Source organism: Psittacula echo (genome assembly GCF_963264785.1).
Source record: "Psittacula echo genome assembly, chromosome: 2".
Taxonomy (NCBI): Eukaryota; Metazoa; Chordata; class Aves; order Psittaciformes; family Psittacidae; genus Psittacula; species Psittacula echo.
The window spans coordinates 121,965,097-121,990,055 of NC_137737.1; the positions used below are offsets into that span (position 1 = coordinate 121,965,097).

Here is a 24,959-nt window from a genome sequence, read left to right on the forward strand (position 1 = left end):
AGGTGGCTGGTTTCCCTTCCCTATGAGCAATGTATCAAAGTTATCACAGAGCAGAGGGTGAAGGGATATGTATCATGCACATCAAAGGCTAAGCTCCATATCTGGGTCCCTAGGTAAGAAACTGTAACAGCACGTTATGGTTCCAGTGCTCCACCAGGGGTGACCCATGACCCACCACAGACACAGCTGATGAGTTCCATCTTTGAATGACTGACAGGCATCAGCCCCAAAAGCTCTCCAGAGTCACAGGAGTCCCTCAGGCTCATGCTGCTCACACCACCTTACTTCATGGTAAGTTATTTATGGCTCAGAATGCCTCAGTGTATCTTGAGGTTTGAGGGTAAGATGTAAGAGGAGAAAGAAGGGAGTGTCACTTTCACTTTGGATAGCAGTACAATTAAATTAGAATGTGTTCATTCAAACACTGAAAGAGTTTTACTTAACTCCCAAGCCACATAAAATGCAAAGAACTATCAGTAAGTATCATAGGAGTATAAAAATAATTAATTCTACAAAACTGTTCTGAAAGAAATTAGTATGAATCACTTTATCCTTAAAACTGAGAAAACACTGTGGTATTAAATACTCAATATTATCAGCCAAGCAAATTGGCCCAGGTCAAATGAGCAAATCTAAAAAAATGAGATCACTAAATTTTCTCAGCTTGATAGCTTAGTAATAAATAATATGCTTCTATTCAATCTGTACGTTAAGTCTTTCATGTGGCCTTAAGGCACTGTCTTACGGCTGTGCCCATTACAGGGTAGCCATAGAAACTGACACATTTATTTCATGGGTTAGTGTGCCATTGAAAATATTAATATAATGCAGTAAATGGGGATTTAATCTAATCTACTGATGGTAGGATGAAGTTACTGAAAGGTTGCATGCTCTTCCAGTGGAAGAAAGATTAGATCTGTGGAGTACAGCTCCAGTAAAGCTGAAGTAGAACTGATGTTTTGGTTACAAACACCATCTAAACAACCTATCACATTTCACATATCCTACTGATTTAAACAGGTTGTATGAAACATACAGGTGAGCCCACCAAGCAGGTACCTGTTTCATAGCCTAAATCTTCCCAAAGCTAAAGTGTCAAAACCTAAAGTCATAAAGGAAGAGAAAGTGGAGATGTTCTGTATATTGTGTAAGCCGTGCAAGGGAAGCAGCATCCCAACCTGCAAATATGCAGAGGTGTACTTCACGGACATGCCATTAGCAGCAAAGCCTATACCTGTATTACAGCCAACATTTTAATGGCATTCAGTTAACGCTTTCATGTTAAAAACCAAAAAACAAAATATAAACCAAAACCAAACAAACGAAAAAAGGAGCAAAAAAACATGTAAGGAAACGATTTAAAAAAAAACCTTAATTCTTGAGAAGCAAGATATGTGGTTTTCTTAATTTGTAGCTCCCTATCAGGTGTCCATAAATATTAGGGCTCCCATTTCAGTAGATCATATATGACTCAGGTTCCCTGTAATAATTCATAGTGCTCATGTTCTGACTACCCTTTACACTGCAGTATACTACATAAATTCAGAAGATATATTCTGACAGATGAAGCATTGTTGAAAAGCTAAGTACAGCACTTTGTCCTTGAAATGTTAACATGTAATGCCATAAAGTATTCAAATAATAATTTACTCAATCTTTCAGGGTAATTAATTAAAATGGTCTAGGTGTTACAGAAAATCACCTTGAGCTTATAAAATTGGAATGCCTCCCCTTTTCTTCTCTGCATGCAAGCTGCTCCAATGGACTTACCACATGCTTTCCCAGTTATGGGTTTTGATTTCAGCAGATAATAAATAGCGAGGATCTAATTTTGCTATGTCAAAACCGATTATGTTTCACAAGAAAAGGTGGAGTGCTCACCTACCAGATGAAGGTGAAACATAAAACCACTTTTATTTATGTGATGTGTCCAAATTCAACTCAACCTGGCACTACGTACTGGGAGTATGTAGACTTTAACTGTCACAGGAATTTATGCATCCCTGGAAAATGTCAAATATAAACATAAATTTAATCAAGGAATGGAAACCTTTATTATCAAAGAAATAAACACAGTTTTTGACAACTAATGTAAATTATCTTAATGCATTTTCCACTTATTTTTCAGAAGGCCAAAGAAAAGAAGAAACATTGAACAGAGACATCACTGATGAAAATATTTCAGGCAAGTCCCAGTCCAATTATTAATGCTGGTGTTCCAAAAGGAATTTGTGCTCTTTAACAACAACACTGCATTCAGAGGTAAGAGTTCCTTTTCCCATTCATTACAATGGGATAAAACAGAAGGCTTACAACAACAGATAAACAAGCACTCTGTATTATCCTGTAGTTTTCCTCAGCTGAGTAGTCTTTGGACAGTATTTTAATGGCTGAAAAAAACCCTGCACATGATGAATAAGGACGCCATTCTCAATTAACATGGACAAAGGATCATAGCCATATTTGGCAAATGAGGTAGCTGTGGTGTAAGAAAAGCAGGAGTATTCACAGTCATTGCCACATACATCACTGTCCACAAATCAAAACAAGTTAACGACATTTTTGTAAATCTGCCCAGCTACATGACTGCACATTAGTCTAGCAAGGACTTATTAGACCCAAATTAAATAGCACAATTATTATAGTTCATATTTACTAAATACAGTGTTATTAATTTATACAGCACTAAATATGGATGCTACCAGCATATAAATAAATGAGTACTGAACCAAAACAGCACAAATTACAAAATATATTATCTTCATTAAATATATCTCAGCTGTATAAATGCTACTGTCCATAGAGCTTCCATTAAAATATATACCATGGGGGAGGAAGCATCAAACTGTTATCCATTCTCCATTACAAGTGCTCTGACAATACACCAGCCCCTGAATCTCAAGAGCTCCCTTCCCAGTCAGCCTCCGCATCATGCACTGGTACACGTAATGTCACAGAAATATCAGCACCCATCATACAGATTGGTTTCAATGAGTAGCTCCCAATTCCACAGATTTCTCAGGTAAGGCAAGCTACCACAAAACTTATTGAATGAACTCACATGCCATCTGAAATATGCTGGATATCTTACAGAGAAATTCAGTGTACTTTGGACATGCAAATCGAACAGGAATTCCCACTCCACCAACGTCTGTCAAGAAGTCTGAAATTCATTAGTGAACAGTGGGGCAAAGAAACCACAGGTCAGTCTATAACTAGTGAAGAATGGGTTGTCTAACCCATTGCAGGAGGAACTTCGGTTAAGAAAAACCAGTTGCACACACTAGGAATTCTTGCTGTTCAACATTAGAAAACTCTATCCTACCTAGGGATGCCTTCAACAGGGATTTTATTTACCAGTGGTTATGCACAAGCTTAGCATGCCATGCATAAGCTTCACCATCTTTTTTAATAATTATAACATACTTTTAGATGCTTTGGAGTCACAAGCTAAGGCACGCTGGCAAGACAGACGAACAAAGAAAAGGATACTCTGACGAATCATCTCTGTAACCTACCTCTACTTCTAAACTGGCCATGTCAGTTTCATGGAGGACTCCTATCCCAAAGCTTTACCTGTATGTAAACTTTAGAAAGCAACCGTATAGACCTCTGACACAACCACATTGAAACTTCCAATTTAAATACTGATACCAAGGCAGTTTTCTGAAGAGATTTTGAAGACTGGGAAAAAAAGGCATCCCATTTCTTTAACCCACATTTCTGGTTTATCAATAGTTAACAACCTGAAGCCTGAAAGATACCACTGCTAAACTTGCATATTTCTTTCTATCATATCATTAATTATCTCTCCAAATTTGTGAGAAGTAAAACTTGGACACACTTTATTTCTGTTTCATAAAAGATTTGGCTTTCATCTGATTTTTTTTAAAGTTCTCACTTTTCACTTTCATGGGATCAGTTCCAACAATTGAGCTTATCAGCCACATCTACACTGCTAGTAATTCAAAACCATGGCATATTTATTGATTCCAAAAAGCTATTACATGATATCATTTACGTCCCTGTATTTGATTAGACTGAGTTATTGGGGGAACTAACAAAGATTACTCAGAACTCAGCAGAGAGCTTATATAGATGTCGTCTTACCTGACATCTACGCTATTTGCACTTGCACCTTTATTTAGAAGTATTACACAAACAGATCAAGTTTTGCACAAAACAAGTATCCAGTGTAGCTTTATCTCCACTTTTTTTATTCCACCATTAGGAAAAAAAAAAACAAACAACAACTGTAAGAGGTAGATTGTAGGTATAAAACACTTACCCACTCCTTTAAAAGAATATTAATGAGCAACTATGTAAAGCTGTATTGATGAGTAAGATGTATGATGACTGAACATCATCCAAGTTCAATTTAAACCTGAGCTATATAATACATCTGAATATAGTGAGCTATATAGTACATCTGAATATAGTTTATATTAGATATTTATATATGAATATAAACTATGCACTTCTTTGGACAAAAAAATGCTCATAAGTTTAAAACATGAATATGTTAAGTAGATTTAAATTCATTCATTATAGAAAATATTTTGACAAGTATCCTAAGAACAGTGTTTTTAAAACAGTTCAATGCATTAAATACATGCAAATTTTGACAGTCACAAATGCATACTGCATAGCTGAGATACTATCATTCTTCTTCACAATCACTGCAGCCTCTAGCTAGATACAGATTTTTCATGACAGACAGAAACATTTCCTTCTGTGTATCTCATATTCTCAGATTTCTATTTCAAAATGATTCCTGAAACACTCTTAAAGACAGACTGAAAACTACTGCAAACTGGAATGGTTGTTATATACTTCAGTTAGCCAGGGCTGCCAACGCCAAGTCATATTCAATTTCTTTTTTAGTAGAACTGTTTGCCACTGGAATTGAATCCACTGCTAAGTTTTAGAACATGTTCTGTTCTTAAATTACCTACACTAACAGTGCATTTCTAGTCTTCTCAAATATGCCTAAGGTAGATTTATACATGGGGTTTGCATATGCAGACAGATTAGCACCCACATCAATTTGAAGTATATTCACTGTTTTTCAAAATCCCCATGTAATTTGAGGGCACAGTTTCAGCACTGGCTAAAACCCAATTAAAATTTGTAACTAAAAGGTGAAGTGTGGCCCTTCTTTGCTTGATAGCCCTTCTACAGCCACATGGCAAAGCAGATCAGCTCACTGATTCAAGACAAAAACTTGGTCTGAAGGACTAGGCAATAATGTCCATCTGCTTTCAAAGCACAGTACCTACACAAAGGCATCCTGTGTGGGCATGGAAGTGTCTGCATGGGACACTACTGTACAACAGCCAGTGTGCCATAAATTCACATCACCCGGGCCACAGCACTCAACCACACACACAGCCTGTTGTAGATCACAGCAACAAAACTAACATAGAACTGGGTGAAGAAACAGCTCAAAGTAACAGTGGACAACCTTTCTGTATCAGGAAAATACACTGATCCTTTAGTTACATGTATCTATGCAAGGATTTTTAATTTGAAATGGAGGTTTAAAGGAAACATGGGAATTTTTGCAAGTAACAACTGGTCCTTAAGGAACTATGGAGATGCTCCAGCAGCCTGAATTACACTGTGAGAGCATCATGGCTTCATGAGTCACATGTTTCTGAAAGCCCCAAGTGAAAGCATGTGGACAGAAATCATGCAATTGTTTTACAAAAAGAACAAGTTTCTTGGCATGCCATTCCCTCGGCCACTGGAGTTCCCTTCCAACATCCTTTATCCTACTTGCTGGGAAAAAGGCCTGCAGGGAATCTTGCAGGGAGTATTGCAGGTGAGGTATCAGTGGGTTTGTGCATTTGCCTTTTACTCCAGATTTACAGCTTGCACGTGCCTCTGTCTTGCTAATGAAATACCTTTTGCATTGATCCACTGCACAGGGAGAGCTAAAACCTAACAGATTACTTTTTTTTGAGGAAAGCACAACTTAAAAGAACCTCAGCCAGTTTTGCAACCGCAGGAGGCGCAGATAAGATTTGATGCTATAAAACTGTGATAGTTAATACTGGTTTAATACTTTAAAATCTTTGTATTTGATGAACCTTGGAACGCACATGTACTTCTAGGAGAAACAACACTCAATTGAAAATGAATGTAATGTTCTCAGTGAGGTTTCTTTAGGGCTAGTGTGTATAAAATGCAATAGTCCTGAAAATTAACCCCAGGTGTATCATTTTATTAACACAAGAAATGTGCAGGGTATCTAGAACAATAAAGTTCAGGTAAATCTTTATGTAAGAAAAAGGGGTACCTAAGATAGGGCTACGTAGCTGACCTGAGTCCAAGACATAGTCCTTGAAGAAAGCAAAACTCCTCTGGACACCAGTGGCATTTTTCCTAGGGTAAGAGCTGCAAGGCCAAGCCTGTGATTGAAATACTCTGGTACCATGAGGCTTTAAAAGACAAAGCAGCAATAACGGCAGGAGAGCTGTTATTTCTGTACCATAAAAAGAAATATTCTAGAAATGTTATTACATTTAAATGTATTCTGATATTGCATTCTGCTTTTCCATCTCAGCAGACACTGTTCCATCTGAACAAGGTGGACATAAGAGCACAGTATTTTATATTAAATGTAGTTATAAGGGGAGAACAACAACCTTGGAATGACTCACTCACAGGACCAATTCATAGGTTACACTGAGTATGAAAGGCAATTTCAGAGTAGTGGTGGAAGAAAAAGAGTTTTATAACAGAGGTGATACAAACTAATTTGGACACCCAGATACATACAGAACAGGGTACACAATGTACTGCACACACTTCTTCAAGGGAGGAAAGAATGGTTCCTTTTTCAAATACAGTAGGATTTGCAAAAAATAAAGTCCAATTCTATTCAGTACTGTAATGAAATCATTACAAATGCTGAAGCATATTAAAAATTCAAGACTAAAAAGAGGCTTTGTACTTGTGCTGCACTGAGTCTAAACACAAGATACTACAAACAGGAGACTGTATTAAGGCAGGGCTGGTGACAGACATTGGCAGTCCGACACAAGTGGTGCATAGAGGATGTAATAAGATATTCAGGAGTGTTTATCAACCCATATACTAAAGCACCAAAAGGGTAGTTTTGCTCATGGCTGCACTCTCTTTTAGAATAATGGGGAAAAAATGGTAAGAAAACACAAGATTTGTTGAATTATTTCATAAACAGCTTGTCACAGTTCTGTATCCTAGATGATACATTGCTTTGTCACTAAAAATGTAATGAAGTTCACCTTTTAAAATCTAATACAACAGACTACTATTAGCACTAGGACTGTGTAAAAATAGCCTCTTCTACAAATGAACTGTACCATAAAAATTGATGCTCATGAAATGTTATTATAATCTAAAGTCTAAAACCACAAAGCAAGAAAATTCTGAGTTAAACTGAAACTTCATCCATAGCCCACCCATAAGTGTTTAGACACAGCAGGGCTTGCCAAAGCATAATAATCTTATATACTAAATATGCTGCCATAACTAGAAATTTCAAACTAAGTATGGAATTGCAGCTCTAATTCTGACCTTTCCCTTCCCTGCTGTTGTGGGTATAAGCAAGTCATTTCATTACTCCAGCACTGGTGTGCTTAATAATCTTAAGGTAATTTTTTTAACTATTTCTGTGCAGCAAAATTTATTTGCCAGCTTCTCAGATACACAGTCAACAGTACCATTTTGTAATGGCAGAGAAGAAAGGGAAAAAACACAAACTAAATAGCAAAATTATCTTTACAGAGTACTGTGGAGTGCCCCTAAAGGAAAAAGAACTCACATAACTAAGCAGTCTACTCCTTGTACTCCAAACTTGTCAACTTCTTATTTTTTTCTTTCTGTTTGAAGAGCTACAGGCATAGGTTATTGAACTGCCAGATAAGGGCTGAAATAAGATCTGCTGCTGAGGAATTCTCATCCAAGTTAAGAGATAGATAGCAAATTCGGATGTGTAGAAGAGTGATTTTATCAGACAGGGGGAGGGAATAGGATGTGAGATGGCATAGCATCTCGGCGTTTCTCTAGACCTCCTCCACAATTAAGTTTGTGTTGGAGGACCTCTCCCTTCATTGCTGAAGACTGCTCTCTCTCACCAGGATCTGTTTTTAGAGAGACTTTTTTTTCCACAATGTAATGGTCACAAGAGGATTTCCTTGTATTTCTGGACTCTACCTTCTCAAAAGACACTTGCTGGCAGACGATGGTAAATCAGCTGCTGAAGAGGCAGTCTCTATTTCAGATTTATTTTTCAGATATTTTCCTTTAGCAAGGAAAGTATCAGATGAAGGCAGCAATGGAATAGCTAACATGACATTTTATTGACTGAAGACTTAAAACAATTCTCAGAGAAGACCCTGCAGCTCAGGGAGCTTGTTTTGCAAGCCAGCAAATACTGCCTGGAGTCATGCAAGTCCACAGAAACAGCAACATAATGCACCATAAGGACTTCTGTAAATGCACATTCATGGAACTTCTAACATCATCCAGTTATCAGTCTTCATCCTAATAGCTCTGCTCTCATGTAAATCTGAATTTAGCTGTTTTCCTTAAAACATGTATGTTGTCACACTAGTTCTTTGAACCAGAGATATCTGACCCAACCTGAGAAATAAGGGTGTAAGTTAGGGTGCCTGGGGCATACCCCACACCCTTTTATCCACAGTTCAGGGACTTCAGGACCCTCCTGTAGTATTCTTTCTCACCTACAGAAACTGTAAGCTTTTCCTTGGAGATAGCTTAAGTGTCCATGCTGGCAGAAATGGTGCCCAGCTTTGGCCAAGATCAGTCAGAAAATATTTTCAGGATATCTTCTTGTTTTCTTCTGTTCTGGCCCAAATTCCTAAACACCAGGTGACAGATATCTTGAATAAGGTTGCAATTCATCTGACTTTTCAAAGCCCAGCATCTGTATGGGGAGAACACTTGAAACACAAAGGGAGGAAGGAGTCTCCTGGCAGAAAGGCGACTAGTGTTCAGTGATAGTAAAATACAAACACACACTCAGCCCAGTGCTGAAGAGACCACAGCCCCAGCTCTTTTCCTTAGATGAGTTCTTGAAACACTTGGTCCCGCTTTCCCGGTTCTCCTCTCCCATACTTGGCAGAAGAACACCCAGCTACCAAACTGCATGGAAAGCCCACATTCCCTCACAACCGTGTTTCATCCTTACCAAGGACAATAAGACTTGATGATTATGTTAATTACTCACTGATTTTTAACTCATAATAAACAGTGAAATATGATTCCAATACTGTTGTTTGCGGCTTTGTACAGGTCCACTGCAAGCTCAGTAGTAAGAATAAAGAAGGTTCTGATGAGTTAATGACAGAAAAGTAGCTTCCAGATCTGGTACATCATTGTGTACCATTGCTTCAAAATATGCTTACATCTCTAATATAAGCAAAGATTTTCCAGCATTGCTAGAAACCCAGGCAACCATGTAGGAAGCAGCAGGTTAAGAGCTGTCACTGTTGTAATTAACTTGTTTCTAGAAAGTCTGCAGTATTCTCCTCCAACCAAAACCTTCTACATTCAGAACTTTACCTATTTTATTCTGCAGTATATATTAACATTTACATTAGAATTTCTGAAAAGACTGAATAAAACCAAAGCCGCCTTAGAGAGTGCTGCTTTAGTATTTCCACCATAATGTTCTGTTTGAGAAAGTCCTCTGGAATCACAGCGCTCTTACAAGGGCAATGGATTCAGCTGAGTAATATAGTTTTCCGTTTCAAAAATATTTTTTTCTCTGAGCTTTCATTATTATATACACAGACTGCCTGCAGCTCCAAAGGAAAATATTATAGGACAAACCCTAATGATTTGTACACTAAATCCTCTGGTTTTACTAGAAGTAAAGTAATTTACACAAATTTAGAGAGTTTAATATAAATTTACTTTTAACAGATGCTCTATTTCTATAAACATAGTATTTATATATGATAATAAAGATACACCCGGTGGGGTAGCTTTAATTTCACAATTGCGGGTGTAGTATATATTGCTGTAATTTTGGTCACAATACCTGTATTTGGAGTTCAAGTGGTATTTTTAACTTAAGAAAACTCCACCAGCTCCATTATTTGCAGCACATCTTTCAAGTTCAGGAGAAGAAAAGATATTGAGGTGGAAAAATGCCTTTTCTTCAGAGATAAACTGTTGAAATTACTAAAGTCTTAACATACGCTTGAGCTTCTCAGCCCAAAATGTGGGTATTGTGAAAAAATAATAACACAAGTATTCTCATATTGGATCCCAGATCTTCAGAACATGGCAGCCTGTGTTAAAGTATGCACAGAATGAAAGGATTTTTAAGAGAGAGCCCAAGATTTTCTTAGCCACATCAAGACTTAGTTCTCCTTTCACTCACCAGGATAAAACTCTCCCTGCTGCTAACAAGAGCTCTTCAAAAGAAAAATCTGTGCAGAAATGTTGATACTCAAACGCTTCTGATAGAGGACAGCAATGAATGTCATGGATGCAATCCAATGAATCAGTAACGTACCGAAAAAGATATTTTTGAAAGAGTATTCGGGTTACAAAGTCAAGAGGCGAAAATGTGCAAAATGCCAGATTTAAGGCCTGAAAGCCTAACTTGGTTGCCATTTTTGACTGTATTAAAGTTATAATTACATGATCATTTACTCCACATCCGCTGCTTCACTACATCAATTCCTGCCAATTAGAGCATACTAAAGAGCAAAATCAAGACATCACTAAATCAGCATTCCCAGCCTTACAGTGTTTGACTTCATAGCCTGAAGTCCTGAACAAATGAAGTCCTCATAGAATCATAGAATGGTTTGGGTTGGAAGGGATCTTACAAATCATCTAGTTCCAACCCCCCTGCCATGGGCACGGATGCCTCACCGTAGACAGTGTCACCTTAGGCTCTGTCCAACCTGGCCTTGATCACTGCCAGGGATGGATCAATCTTCTCAACATTATTACAGAAGCTACCATGGTGATTTATGAAAATGGCCCTGGTGTTAATCCAAAATTACATCTTCAGGGTCCACTCCCATTTTTCCAAACCTTAGGTACAAGCGTTACAATGTTGCATAATCTAAATATTTTCTTTCCTCAACAATGAAAAAACCCTTTCCAATGTCTACAACTTTTCCTGGCTTTGGGAGCCTTGTAGACCTGTTGGCTATGACAGAAAGCTCCCCAAACCAAAAAATAAATCTTTATCAGAAGTGAAAGTGCCAAAGCTCTGAAACTTGCACAGGTGTGAGTCCAGACAAATCAAAACACAAGCACCTTTTGGTGTCCAGAAAGCTAAGGCTCCTCGCTGAAGCACTTGCTCATAGGACTTGAAGGCACACTGTGCAGAGGGAATCATACGTTCAGATTCCTATGTTTGCCACGTCCCATTTTCCTCTATTTTCTACTCACAAATCCTGAAAATCCATAGAAGTGTCAGTTCCTAATAGATCCAACCATCCACTGATGTCATGTATTAAGTCAGAAGGGGTTTCCTTCATTAAAAATAAGGCAGTATTGTTGGTTTTATTCTTAAGATATTCATAGTTTTTAAGCACTCCTAAGGGTTTAATGATGTACAAGACATAATTGGCGAAGATACACTTTAGTCCAACACAGGAATGAATGGGCTCCATATAGATGCTGAAGTTAAACAGCGCATTGTCAGACCAGGTGATGTGCCTTGCTATTGTAATCCTAAGATTCAACAAGTGGTTGGCATCCTCCATTCCCACACATTCCACAAATATAACCTGAAAGTGTAAGTTGGCCCTACACAAAGGGTAAAAGGGCAGAAGGCAGTCAATTTGCTTTTTATCTGAAAGCACTGACAAATGAGGAAAGAAACTTTTTGACTAAGTAACAATTCCTTCCCAGGGGTCCTCCTGGAAAAATGCAACTGTCATCCCCCTTTAGATTTCAATGTCCCTTTACAGACACAAAACACTAACTCAGCTAAAAGTTCCTCTCAACTGTGTGTTGCTGTGCTTTCAGTTGCCAGTGCTTCATGAGCTTTAAACACAAAATACAATTGATGTTGTGGTTTCTGATGGAAAATGAAACCTAGAATCTAATTTGACACATCAAAATCTAATTACTATTCATAATAACGAATCTTTGGCTTTGCATTTTCACCTGCAATGTTCTTGGCTATGGAAAATGTCCAGGTATATTTACCAGTGTGTTTTTGCAGTGATGTATTATTTTTTGTTCTTAAGGGAAAAAAAATAGTATTGAAGTTGCATTACAGTTGATATCAAAATTCAGTTTTATTTTCAGACTCAAACCTGAGGTCTCTGCCTCTCTTATCTAGGCAAATCTCCCCACAAAGTAACAGTGTTGCCCGAAGACTGTGTATCAAATCCAGTATGAATGAGTAAGCCCACTGTCTCACACACGCATGAAGAAACCCCCACACCCCCACCATTTCCCCATGTCTTCTATAATGGTGCAGCCTGAGTCAGTAATTTTTTCCACTTGCGTTACTTTCTTTTAGACAGATTTTGTTCAAAGTACTCTTGGGAAAAAAAAAAAAAAAAAGAAAAAGTAAAAAGATAAACACACTTCTTCTAGCAAATGTCAGAAGAAAAATATATTCTTGCAGTCTTTGGCCAACTTAGTCTTGAACTGAATTTACATCATCAGAATACCTCTTAATTGTGTTAAAACATTCTGGAAACTTATTGCACAGATTTTTCTTTGGAAATTCACAGGAACCTTTTGCTTTGCAGTCCATTCTTCACTTGCATGCCCTTTTTCTCTCTCTTTGGAAAAGTATATCAATTGCTTATTAAAAAAAAAATAAAAATATAAGTGTTTTGGCATGGCTGACCTGTAGAGATATGGAGCTAAGCAGAGTCAGTGAATCCACTCACTCTGATATGCACACATGATATGCAATTAAAATCTCCATTCACATTCCTACAGGGTTGTCAATCAAGAGAAAAGCCTTTTTGACAATATCCAGTGAAGCGTACCAACTAACTGCTGAACAGGAACTTAAACAGTAACAGCTTTTGTTGCTGGCAAGAACGGATTTTACCAAGATTGGGTTCGGTTTCTAAAGAAATAATTATGTTAAAATTTGGGAGGCTTTTCATTAAAAATTAAAATGTGTCACAAAGCTATTGTGTGAGAAGCGATCATATTATGTAATACATGAGGGTTATCAGATGTATGTGGAAAAAACCTCTAACCTCTTGACTGTAGAAAAAAATTCAACCTTTCATATTTAGAACAATGAACAATGATTACAAGTCAGTTTTTTGAAAGAAGATTATTCTAATTGCATGTTGTCTATTTGGTAGGTACCAAATATCTTTTCTAACATTATAAGCTGCCCAGCCACAAAACTAACACTGTGAAAGGCCTTTTACTGCCAAAATTGATGCTGTGAACCATTTATTATTGACACATTGGAAAATGATGTGTCTCAGTTATAAATATTTCCAACTCTTTGAAAATATCCTAACTTTGAATATATGACAACAGAGGAAAAGTCTTTGATAAACACTGAAGATGCTAACATTTACTTTCTAACACCCGGTTCAATAATGCACAACTCATAAGAGCATTAGGGTAGTTTAAAATCAACCCTATGTAAAGGTAAAACCAGTAAAAATAAATAGGTCGTTACTAATTTGCTGTTTGTGTTTTGAGCACTAACCTTGAACTACAGTTTTCAAACATGCTAATATTACTAAATATTGAAATATTCGCCCTCTTGCTTATCACACTCTGTAACCAAAGAGAGAGCAGATGCATCCTGACTATTAACAGTCATGACAAATTGCCTTACTAATGAATGTTACACACTGAAAGTGCCATAACTGATTAAACTACAATTTCCCACTACCATATAGAGAGAGACTTGGGAACTCCAGCAGTGGACAACTCTGATGTTCTGCCAACAGGCCTTCAGGGCACAGTGTGGTATTTAGAAAAACACACTGTAAATTCCATATGAATATATTCTAAAAGACTATGTGTATACAACAGGTTTTAAAGAACATTAGATGAAACAGCTTAAGTTCGTAGCCGACGAGCCATGTAAAATGGATGTGTTTTAACAATTTTAGTATCATTACAAGGCTATGCTGGAGAATATTTCTGTTGGGTTCCTCTACCCTTTTCCCCACCTCCCCAAACATTGCTTGTGCTTTGCTTTCACATAAAATCTTTCTTTTGTCAATCTCTTTGTTGGTGCAAAATTGGCAGCAGTTCAAATTCAAAGTACTCCTATTCATTTACTGACCATTAAACCAATGTCATTCTAGTTCACATCAGCCAGAGAGCTAAGCTCTAAAAAACATAAAAGGCTTGCTTCACCACTGGCGAATAATGTGTACATTTTTACAGAGCTTAAACCTTAATGCTTTGCCTGAAACTAACAATACAGTATACCTTATCAATCCTTTTTCACAAGCAGGCAGCTGCTGAAATGCTTGCCACTTCAAAATATCAATTGCTTGCCAGAGTTGTCCTCAACACACCCTGTCAAACTCATGTATATTGTGCAATGAAAATGGTGCAGGACTGAAAGCTAGAAATTGTGTCAAATCCTGCTGTAAGGGTATGATGTGCAAAGAACAACGTATGACAACCGTAGAGACTACAAACAATAGCAATGGAGCCAGACACTACATATATCATGACTGTGCCTGTACATATTTTATTGTACGTATTATATTAAAGCACGACAAATGTGTCATTGAAGCAACGTGGTACACCAAATAGAAACCCTTCAGCTAGTTAAGCTTTTTCATTTCTCTTGATGGAAGTGCAGTGGTATTTTTCTGCCCTCTGAACATTTGTTTGTAAATCACACAGCACAAAAAAAAACCCCATCAGGTTTTCAAAATGAGTAACAGAAAACAAAAGGCAATACTACAAGATGAGATTTTGTTCAATTAACACTTTTGCTTTTCTCTAAGGACACATAGCCAGGCTACCTTAAAGAGTATCTGAGGCTATGCTAGACAAATACAATATCACTGTGCCCATAAATTACAGTATACCTAATTTTAATGCAGATAAGTGCTGGCCTATTGATTTGCATGTTTCCCTGGCAAAATGGAAATCCCATGTGAGCATGTTCTTTGTCTGTAGAAGATGCATTTTAAAAAACCTTTATGAATACAGCAATCTATGCTAAAAAGAAAAACATCAGTCACTAGTATAAAATGATGTATGGAACCTGGAGGAAATAGTGCTCATATATACGCACGCATACATGCATTTCTTTGTGCATGCATGTTACACAAGCATATAGTTGTTACATGAATACAAGCACATAGTTCATTTTCTGTGAAGTGTCTTAACTAAAAAAAATTCAATTTCTAAACATAATCTTAAATTAGATGAGAAAAAAAACCCAAACAAAACAACCATCAAAAAAATCCCAAACAAAACCAACAACAAAAACCCAAAAACGAAAATTGCCATACTAAACAACAAAGTAAGTTAATCATGAAGTGACCATAGAATGTTAATCTTAAAGAAACAACACATAGCTGCAATGAAAAAGAAATGTTTAGAAGGAAAAACGAGTGCAACAGCCCACAACAGCACGTAGGTTGCAAAACCTGAACACACGGGATTCCATAAGGGTCATTAACTGATATAATCCTAAACAAAATGAATAGATATGCCATTGAGGTGTTAATAAATATTTTGGAAAGAGAATAGGTGTTTTAGGTGCTCAGGGTTGCTGACCTCTGCTGTGTTTATTAGTGGGACAATGATGCATTATTAACACACAGCAGCTGTACCTGAACTGCTGCCATGAACATAATAGCCTTTTATAGCCATCAGGGGAGTGAGATAGGAGGCCTTTATTAACCACTAGACATGATTAGCACATTATGTGAACTTTAGTAGGCAAATTATCTCTTATTGAAATATAATGTTGGTTATAACTAATTGTAAACATGATTTTAAAAACTTCTCAATGCAAAACTATGAGTTTTACTGCCATTTAGTAAATTACTGGTGAGGCCACTTAAAAAATAATTCTTTTTTCTTTCGTTCAACCTGTAAAAGCAACTATGCCTCACAAAAATTTATTGCATTATGAGAAAACCACTGAAATGAATGACTTCCACATCATGAATATTATTCTTCAGAACTATAAAAAAACATAAACAGACATTTCCAACACAATTAAGAAAACTACTAATGAAGAAAAAAACCCTTGTGTTATAATTTCCTTCAAAGATAAAAAGCAGTTCTTAGAAAATCAGTTTGCCAATACATTTTCAAGAGTTAACTTGAAAAAAATAACACCATGATCTACTTCAAAAAGCTTAATTTTGGGTAAGATTATCCCATTAGCCTTTGCAACTGAACACAGCACTGAGAGTCCATTATGAGCAGTCTTTTATGCCCTAGCAGAAAGTCATTAACATAAAATAAATCATTAGCTTTGATAATAAGCCTCTACTATATGCAGGTTTCTATGACTAATGTTCACAATTCTGTTTGCCAAATGATAAATTATACTTTTTTGAAAGGTTACTGTCCCTTTTCACCACTATTTTTGCTTTTACTATTTATTATTATTGCAGGTTGATGCAAACACAATGATGGTATAAGAAGCAAATGTATTCTCTTACTCATGAACACAAACCTACGCGCTTTTGGCAACTGTGACCAGAATACTACTTTGAAGCCAGCTACTTATAATAGAGAATAGAAATGACAGATTCTCGGAGTAAGTTCACTTTCTTCAAAGTGAGCAGTATATAATGAAGTGGAAGCCTACATGGGTATATACATACACACTACCATTGATACAACAGGAATTTGTATGTATACATAATCTTCTCACTCTTCTGGCAGGAACTGTGTGGATAAATTTTTTGATTCACATTTGAGACTTCATACTTCCTTTACTAACCCATTTCCCTAAGCACAGGTTATCACTGTCTGATTTCAAGAGTTCTGATTTCTTCTTGCATATAGAATAAGTAACGAGTTCACAGCAGATTTCCTTCATGTAACAAAAAATACATACCAGCTACGGTATCTTCCATTTACCCTTTAAGACCATATAATCATCATCAACAATAGCAGGAGACAAAATTACTACCACAGCAGCTCGGTTTCCAATGCTTAGCCAGCAGTACCTTTGAAATAAGCCACTCATAGCACTTCTGATTGGTAGAGAGTGGTTTAACAGCCAAGAATGTGAATGCTAAAACATTCTGACATTTCCACTAACCTGGATTTGTCAGATGCTCATGTAATTCAAGTATGCTTTGCAACTTCGAAAGCAGCGTGTTTCCTAGGAGCAAACCATAATACAAGGGTCTATAGCAAATCAAATAGCAGCCTAGTGAGAAATACTAGAAGAACAGTTCGGGAACAGTGTTAGCATATGTGCAATTGAAAGATAAATATTAGTAGAGCCATATGAAATTCAAAAACAAATGAAAAAAAAACTACTTACTGCAAACATAAGAAGCAAAAGAAAACCACGGACATTACAAATGTTGGTTGCACCAAGATCTCTGCTGAAAAACAATTTTAACTTTGAAGAACTAATCAAGAGTTAAACATTTCATTTCATGCTTCTGACTAACTTAAAACTGATCACAACCAATGAGCATAAAATGCAGATATTTCAGTGGAAGAGGAGACAAGATTTTCTTCTGTGCACTTGCCGCTGTGGAAGGGTGATGTTTGTTGCTGCTGCTAATGCTACATAATCTGTGCCTAATCATAGATTAATGCAAAACTGCCATTTTTCCACCAAATGCTGTAAGGAAAAAAGTTATGACCAAGAAAATCTCATTCAGGTTCAGTGTGAATTCCATGCCTGAAAGTATTTTGTAAGCGCTGCCATAATTAACAGTCATTTGGTGCTTCTGCTATAAGCCATGTTTTAGAACAGTTTATAACTTGGCATTTTTAATCAGAAATCACTCCTTGGACAGGAAATCTGGACCTAGTTGAGTAACTAAAACAGTATAATAGAATAGACTATTTCATTTGGAAGGGATCTACAACAATCCTCTAGTCCAACTGCATCAAAGAAACATTTAAATTTGGTTAAGTTCTTTTTAAAATAAGTATTTTAGTGTACACAGCCCATGCTAGGCATCTGCAGAGCGTGTGTCCACTTCAAAAAGATAAACAAAGAGGTCACTAATTGCCACTGCTGTCAGTTCCAGAAGCCAACTTCTGCACTGACCCAGGGACTACCCTCTCACCATGAGAAATGGTGCCTTCAGGTCACTCTTGAGCCATGCTGAGAGCGCAGTGAAAGGAAGTTTATTACTTTCACCGTCTGAGTTTTGTTATATTTTCCATCAATATAGGATTTAAATATCCAAGAATCTTGATCTAAATCTTACCGTGATTAGGACATTTCTCTGCTAAATATAAAGTCATGTTTTCCAATGCTTCTGTACAGTGTTAGCAAGATGAGAACGTCCTGCTAAGATGGCAATCTGAGGACATGAGGGTGCTCAGTTCTTCTTGACAAAGTGGGATTGTTCCCAACGCTCACCAAATTCAAGGGGAGTTGGGACTGTCCAGTCCTCCACAGTATCAGCTCCTTAAGTCCTTTAAATGCAGCTCCAGCTGCTCTTCAGATTAATGTGAACACCAAAGGTACTGCATGCACTGCAGTGTTTAGCTAATTCAGCATTCTTAATAGTTTATAGTTTTCACTTTTTTCAGAAGACTGCATGATAGGCTGGTTGAGGGTAACGCTCTAGAGACGAAACACATCATTCCAGTAAGAGAATAAAATTTAATTTCTCTCAAAGTACTGAAGTTTAGCAGAAAGAAAAAAAAAATAAACTGTGAATGCTTTGGTTTATAGACATCATTGAGAAAGATTTCTCAAAAGCACATACATAAATAATTTTCTGTATTCCACTCATATTGGGACCACTTCTTTTCTGAAACACTGGAATTTAAGGAGGCACGCTTGAGGCTTGCCCGTAACTCTGGGACTACATTCTAAGGTCTAGTAACCCAGAAAAAAAGAAGTCCATTTCCCTTGGTATTTCCTATGTGGTATTTTTCTGAAACTATCTAAAGCACTTTAACACTGAAAAATCAACAGCACTAATGCAACTGTTTAATCTTTCGTATAAGAGGCAGCAACAAATTTCACATATAATTCTAATACAGTAGGGGACAAGGTAGTTACCCAAGGGGGCAAAAAAAAAAAAACAACATATACCCAGAATAAACAAATGGTGATCTATCAGATAAGCATAATCTAAAATGCTGTCTAAATGCTAAAACAGCATTTCAGCTTTAGAGTGGCCCTTCAGAGCACTGGCTTGTCACCATTCTGAGTTTTGGATAGAAAGTGGATAGAAGCAAGCTCCTGGAAATACGGTACACTTTGTAAAGAGCTATGCAATACTTTACTTAAAGTAGCCTCTATGGTAGGGTTAAGTTTACATAATAAATTATTGTAAACACTGTGTATAAATAAATATATATATAAGTATATGTACTTTTGCTCCAAGGAATTCTGATTACAAGAGAGATTGTTACCTGCTTACAAAGCACTGTATTTTATCTCCTTATCTACTTCTACCCAATGTCACTCCACTTTTTTCATTTTGAAGGGTTTTACTTCACTCTCCCTCTTTTTCCCTCTTTATTCCTTTCTTTTAAAAACAACTACAGTCTATCATTCTACCTCTGCTGTCTGGCTGTATTTTTCCACTGCACTGACAACTACCAGTGGAAACAAGAAAGATGAGTGAAGGCTCCTGTATTTTTGAACCAGGTAGCAAATCACAGAAGAATCTAGTGCATAACTCTGCAAGGCAAACCATTGGGAGCAGTAAAGAACATTATTTTTTCCTTACTGTTGGCAGGGGTCAGCATCCCTGTCATTAGCTATGTCAAACTATAATTATATAACTGCACTCTATGTGAGCAGATATCTGAAAACATTGTAAAGTTGCAAGTATGAAAATGCACCAATCCTTCTTGCAGTACTGATCGAAGCGGTCTTTAAAGGTGACACTTCAATAAGGAAAGCCACAAGGATTTTATTTATTGCTCTCTACATAAACATGTAAACTTATAATCTGACTTCTTCAAGAAGCTTGAAATCCGTGTCCATATTCTTCTATCACATTAAAACACTTGAATTATCAAAGTTCTTTCTTTTGTACCATTCAACTCAATTAAGGAACATGATATTCCTTAAAATAAACTTCAACTGAACAGACTACTTGTATTAGCCTGTAAATGTCCAAAATGCAATTATGCTTCAAGAGGCAAATGGTACAACCCCAACTCTAAATTTGTCTGTCCACTGCAAGAGCTCCACTCTGTTATTTCAAAGGCTGACCTATATACTGCAGCATACCGTCCATTCTGTCTGTTTGCATAAGAGATACCTCACACAGTTGTCATAACCAACATTGTTTGCATTGTTCTTTCACTTTTCGCTTTCCATGGGTAATGCAAGAGAAACAAGGAAAAGCCTGCATAACAATATATGCAGAGTATAATGAGCTTTCACAGCAGATAGAGAAATGTTACACTAAGATGCTTAGAGTGCTATTTTAGGTTTATAAAATAAAGATCTAAGCAGTCTTCTAAAACAAATCCTGCCAACTGAAAATGGTAAGATAAGAGGTGATTGAATCTACATTATTGCATTTCCTTTTGGCTACAGAGAAACATAGTAACTCCCATGCAGGTCCCTGGGAACTCACTCATAGGCTGTGAGCAATCACCTGAGCTGAAAAAAAAAAAAAAAAAAAAAAAAACACAAAAAAAAAAAAAAAAAAAAAAAAAAAAAACACCCCACCACCTCTTACTGCTAACAGAATTATTAGAAGACTTAAAAGTGTAAATATTTGTGGAATGCATTCCCAGCAGCTCAAGCAGACCTAACATATAAAGAATCAAAGTCTGCCATACTTGTAGAAAAAAAACAAGAAACAACTCACCCCAAACTCCAGGTATGAAGTCAAGGGCTAAATCCTTCTAAGTGACCAAAGTGAGTTTTAACTAACTTTACAAGAAACAAGATCCAGTTCTGAAGGAGTTTTGCAGGTAAAGATCTAATCAAGACCACCATACCAACCAAGAACATGGATCCATCATGCTTCTGCCATCCCCTTTCCTGGGAGAGATCAAAACCAAACACTCCACCAAACTTACTGAACACAAAATTCCTGCAGGCCTCCCGTCCTTCAAACTCCCTAAATACACACAGCACGGAAATGAGTGGCAGAGCAATACTGTAACATGACGACATGTTTAGAACAAGTCAGATAAGTTTTCACAGCAATGTTAATCATGCTGGGTGAAGGGAGAGATTGAAGGGAGTGAAAAATGAAATGCTCTGTAACTGTATGCCTCTAAGGGGCCTGGTAAAGCTACTCTGTCCATTTAATGTGGTCAGTGGTCAGCGGCAAAGACTGAAAAAGACATTCGTCCTATACTCAGTATCTTACATTCCTGGTAAGTCTTTTCCAAGCATAAAACATATGTCTTATGACTGTGCACTTTTAAGCACATTATCAGTTCAGGCAAAGTGAAATAGAAGAGTTGCAACTTGTCTACAGAATGAGTGTCTCATTTGCATTTAAAAAGAACAGTTTGCTCCCTCATACATGGCATGACTTAAAAGAAGCTTTAACCACCCAGTAAAGAAATTCTGAAAACGACCTCCTAAATTAATTTATTCGATTTGCAGTGCAACCCACCAAAAATGATTTAAGGAACTTAATTGGAAAATGATTTAATATATTAAAGTAATTCCTGATTTTCCAAAGCATTTAACTTTTAAATTAAATCTGGTCCACTATCTCAAGAATGATGAGTGAAATGTGTATTCAAGTCATTACCTTCTTTTTGAAGCTTTAAATCACTGATAGGTTTAATAACATTTGTCCAGTTTCATTGCCAAATGGGTATTCAGACACTTTGGTGCTTATGCCATTAATATTAGCCTAAGCTTTTCATTTGGCAACACTTTACAGTTACAATTTACAAAAACAGACAACAGAGAAAACAACGGCAAGCCTCAGATCAAAGGTGGCAGTAGCCTCATGATTACTTGGAGCACTTACAAAAATTAATGCACACATATAGGTTCCTGTGCAACTGGACTCTTCCTGCTGAACAAAGTTCACTCCTGGCACAAACTTCCGATCTATAGGGCAGGTTTGCCAGATGCTGCCAAACACAGCCACTTAAAACACCGCTAAGTCATACCTCTGGGACCTCTCTCGAGATATCCTCAGGCATCCACCACAAAGGGCCAGATTCATCCCTTTATTCTACAACTCCATTGAGTATATGCGAAATGCAGCCAGGATGAATTTGGTCCTTTCTGTTGTGATTGGTAGATGTGACCATGTGGGAAATCTTCCCTGAGCACCGAGAGGGCTTCACCCCGGCGCGGCAGCGTCCACGCTGGAGCGCCGACCACACGCTTTTTATGCTGTTTATTTATCTCGGAATGGAGGCAGCCGCCCGCGGTGAAAGAGACGGCTCGGAACATCCCAGCGACACGTGAGCCCGTCACGACAATAGCCCAGCGCTAGAACCAGGCGGGACAGGGCGCCTCGCCCCTCATGGGTACCCCCCGCTGGCCTCCCTCCGCATTCGTGGCCAGCCCTGCGGACGTTTACGCTGCGAGAAACATCTGCTGCAGCCTGCCACAGGCTTCCACGGCAGGTTCCTAAGCTTAATGCCTGAGCACGGGTGTAAACACCTTTGAAGCAGCGCTCGCCCTCAGCTTTCTCCCCTGGCCGGGCTGTGTATAAGAAGTGCTCGGAGGTAGCTCACACTTCCTGGTTATTTTCCTATGGCCAGCTTTTTGCTCATGTGCAAAGCCCATTCCGTAACAGCAGAGAAAGTGCGGCTCACGCATAAAGCACCAGCTGGCTCCGGCGACAGAGGCAGTAACAATGCAGGAACCCCAGCCCCCTTCCTCAGCACCAAAAGTCATGCAAAGTGCTCCGGGATCGCCACGCCAAACTCTCGTCGCCAAACCCAGGATTTGGTTTGCGCAAGTCGCAAGTCTCCCCTGCCCCGGGACTAGGGGACCTTAAACCTCGGCTCCCCTCAGGTACGCACCCCGTTTGCAGCGGTTTGATCAAGTTACAGAGAAATTGATAAGGCTGTTAGTTGCACAGCCTGGACAACGTCGAGTCAATGTTCTGGAAAGACTTGTCACCCTTATATACCCTTATCGTGCATACACAGAGGTGTGTGTGTCTGAGTATATAAATATATATATATATACACTCATGTCACATACACATACACATAAACGTGCACCGCCGAGCACCACACATATGAACTGCCTGGTACGCGGCCGGGCAGAGTTTCCGCTGGCTTGTGGCGGGCGCGATCTTTATTAAGAGGAGCCCTGGAAATCCAAGTCCTCCGCATCAACATCCTTGTCCACGCTGTTTCTTCGAAAGGGAAGATGTTATGGAAAATGTCTCCCCCACTCACACACTCACCCTCCCCCCCTCCCCAAACCGCTCCAGCTGCCCGCCCCCAAACTATTCCGGGGTTTTAATTTGGGGTGCCTGCAGGGAAGCCGGTGTGTGTCCCGGCGGCGGGCAGCACCGCGCGCCCCAAACCCCCAGTCCCGGGGAGCGCCGCTGCCCTCCACCTCGGCGCTGAACTTGGAGCGCAGCTCGGCAGAGCGCAGCGTCCGTTCATGCACCGGCCGCGACAACAGCACGATCGACAGCACAGATAAAACACCTCGGACGACACAAAACACGAGTCACCTTGTTGCAGTAGTAGGGGTCCAGGCAGGGGGAAGGTCCCAAACAAGGCGTATCAGGAGCGGCGGCAGGCTGAGGAGGTGGTGAATAAAATCTTACGTCCATTTCACTAAAACATCAAGCAAACTCCTTTCCTTTTCTGTTTGTCGTTAATGTTGGTGCAAAAAGGGGTGTGTGTGTGTGAATGTGTGTGTGTGAGTGAGGGGAGGGGGGGGACACACAACAAGACTGAGAAGAATAAAAAAAAACCCAGAGGTGCTTGACTTCAGTAGTCAAAGAAACACCTTCCCTGCCTCACATCCGTTTGTGGTTTGTAAAGAGAGAGAGAGAGAGAGAGAGGGGAGAGAGGGGAAGGGATAAAAAAAAAAAAAAAAAAAAAAAAAGAAAAAAAAAAAAAATCTCTTCCAAAAAAGCACCGGTCTGCAGATGTCTGCGAGACAATCAACAAACCCTCCTTCTTCTACGGCAGGGCAGGTAACTTCGAGTACTTATTGTTTCCCCCACGCATCGGCATCGGGGCGCTAGCTCCGTGTGTGCCTCTCTTTATGGGAGTCTCGGAGTTGGTTCGCTTCTCCCTCCCTCCCTCTCGCTCACTCCCTCTGTTCTTTTCCCGGTTTTTGTTTTTGGCTTTGTTTAATTATTTTATTGTTGTTATTTATTTAGTTGGGTTTGTTGGAAGTGTATGTTGGTTGCCCTCCACCGCGAGGAGCCGGGAAGGAATTGGGGGGGGGGGGGAAGCGGCGGCAGACCGGGCCCCCGCTCTCCCCGGGGGGAGCGGCGAGGCAGCTCACCCGCGCTGGAATGGCCGCCCCGCGCCGCCCGGCTCTCTCCCCTCAGCACGGCACGGCTGGGCTCCCCGGGAGGCGGCAGGGAACACGGCGCGCTCCGCCGGCGGAGTCGCTGCTCCAAGTGTGCCTCACACAAAGGGGCCGGCGAGGGAAGAGCCATTTGCGGGCGCCGGGGACGGGGCTCGGAGCGGCGGAGAGGGGGCGCTGCCGCGCCCGCCATCCCGCCGCCGTCACCGCCCTCTCCTACCCGCCCGGCCCCCTGGCGCCGCCCGGCCCCCAGCCGGTTACTATGGCATCCCCTCCGTGGCCTGCAGCTGCAGCGGACTTGTCCCGGTCCGGGGTCGAGGGGAAGCAGCTGCGGCAGGGGTGCGAGGGGTTCGGCCCGGGCCCTGAACTCCGCGATGAGTCTGCCAAG

General features: G+C 39.2%; 1 protein-coding gene across 1 annotated transcript in view; it reads right to left on the reverse strand.

The window, feature by feature from the left end:
• Nucleotides 1-24,364, reverse strand: part of TOX (thymocyte selection associated high mobility group box) — a gene marked incomplete at its 3' end in the record, with an annotated part of 227,982 nt that extends 203,618 nt beyond the window's left edge. The window contains exon 1 of the mRNA XM_080639674.1: nucleotides 23,760-24,364. Coding sequence (XP_080495800.1) covers nucleotides 23,760-23,861 — 102 coding nt within the window. The 5' untranslated portion in view covers nucleotides 23,862-24,364. The remainder of the gene's footprint in view (nucleotides 1-23,759) is intronic.
• Nucleotides 24,365-24,959: the final 595 nt, after the last annotated feature.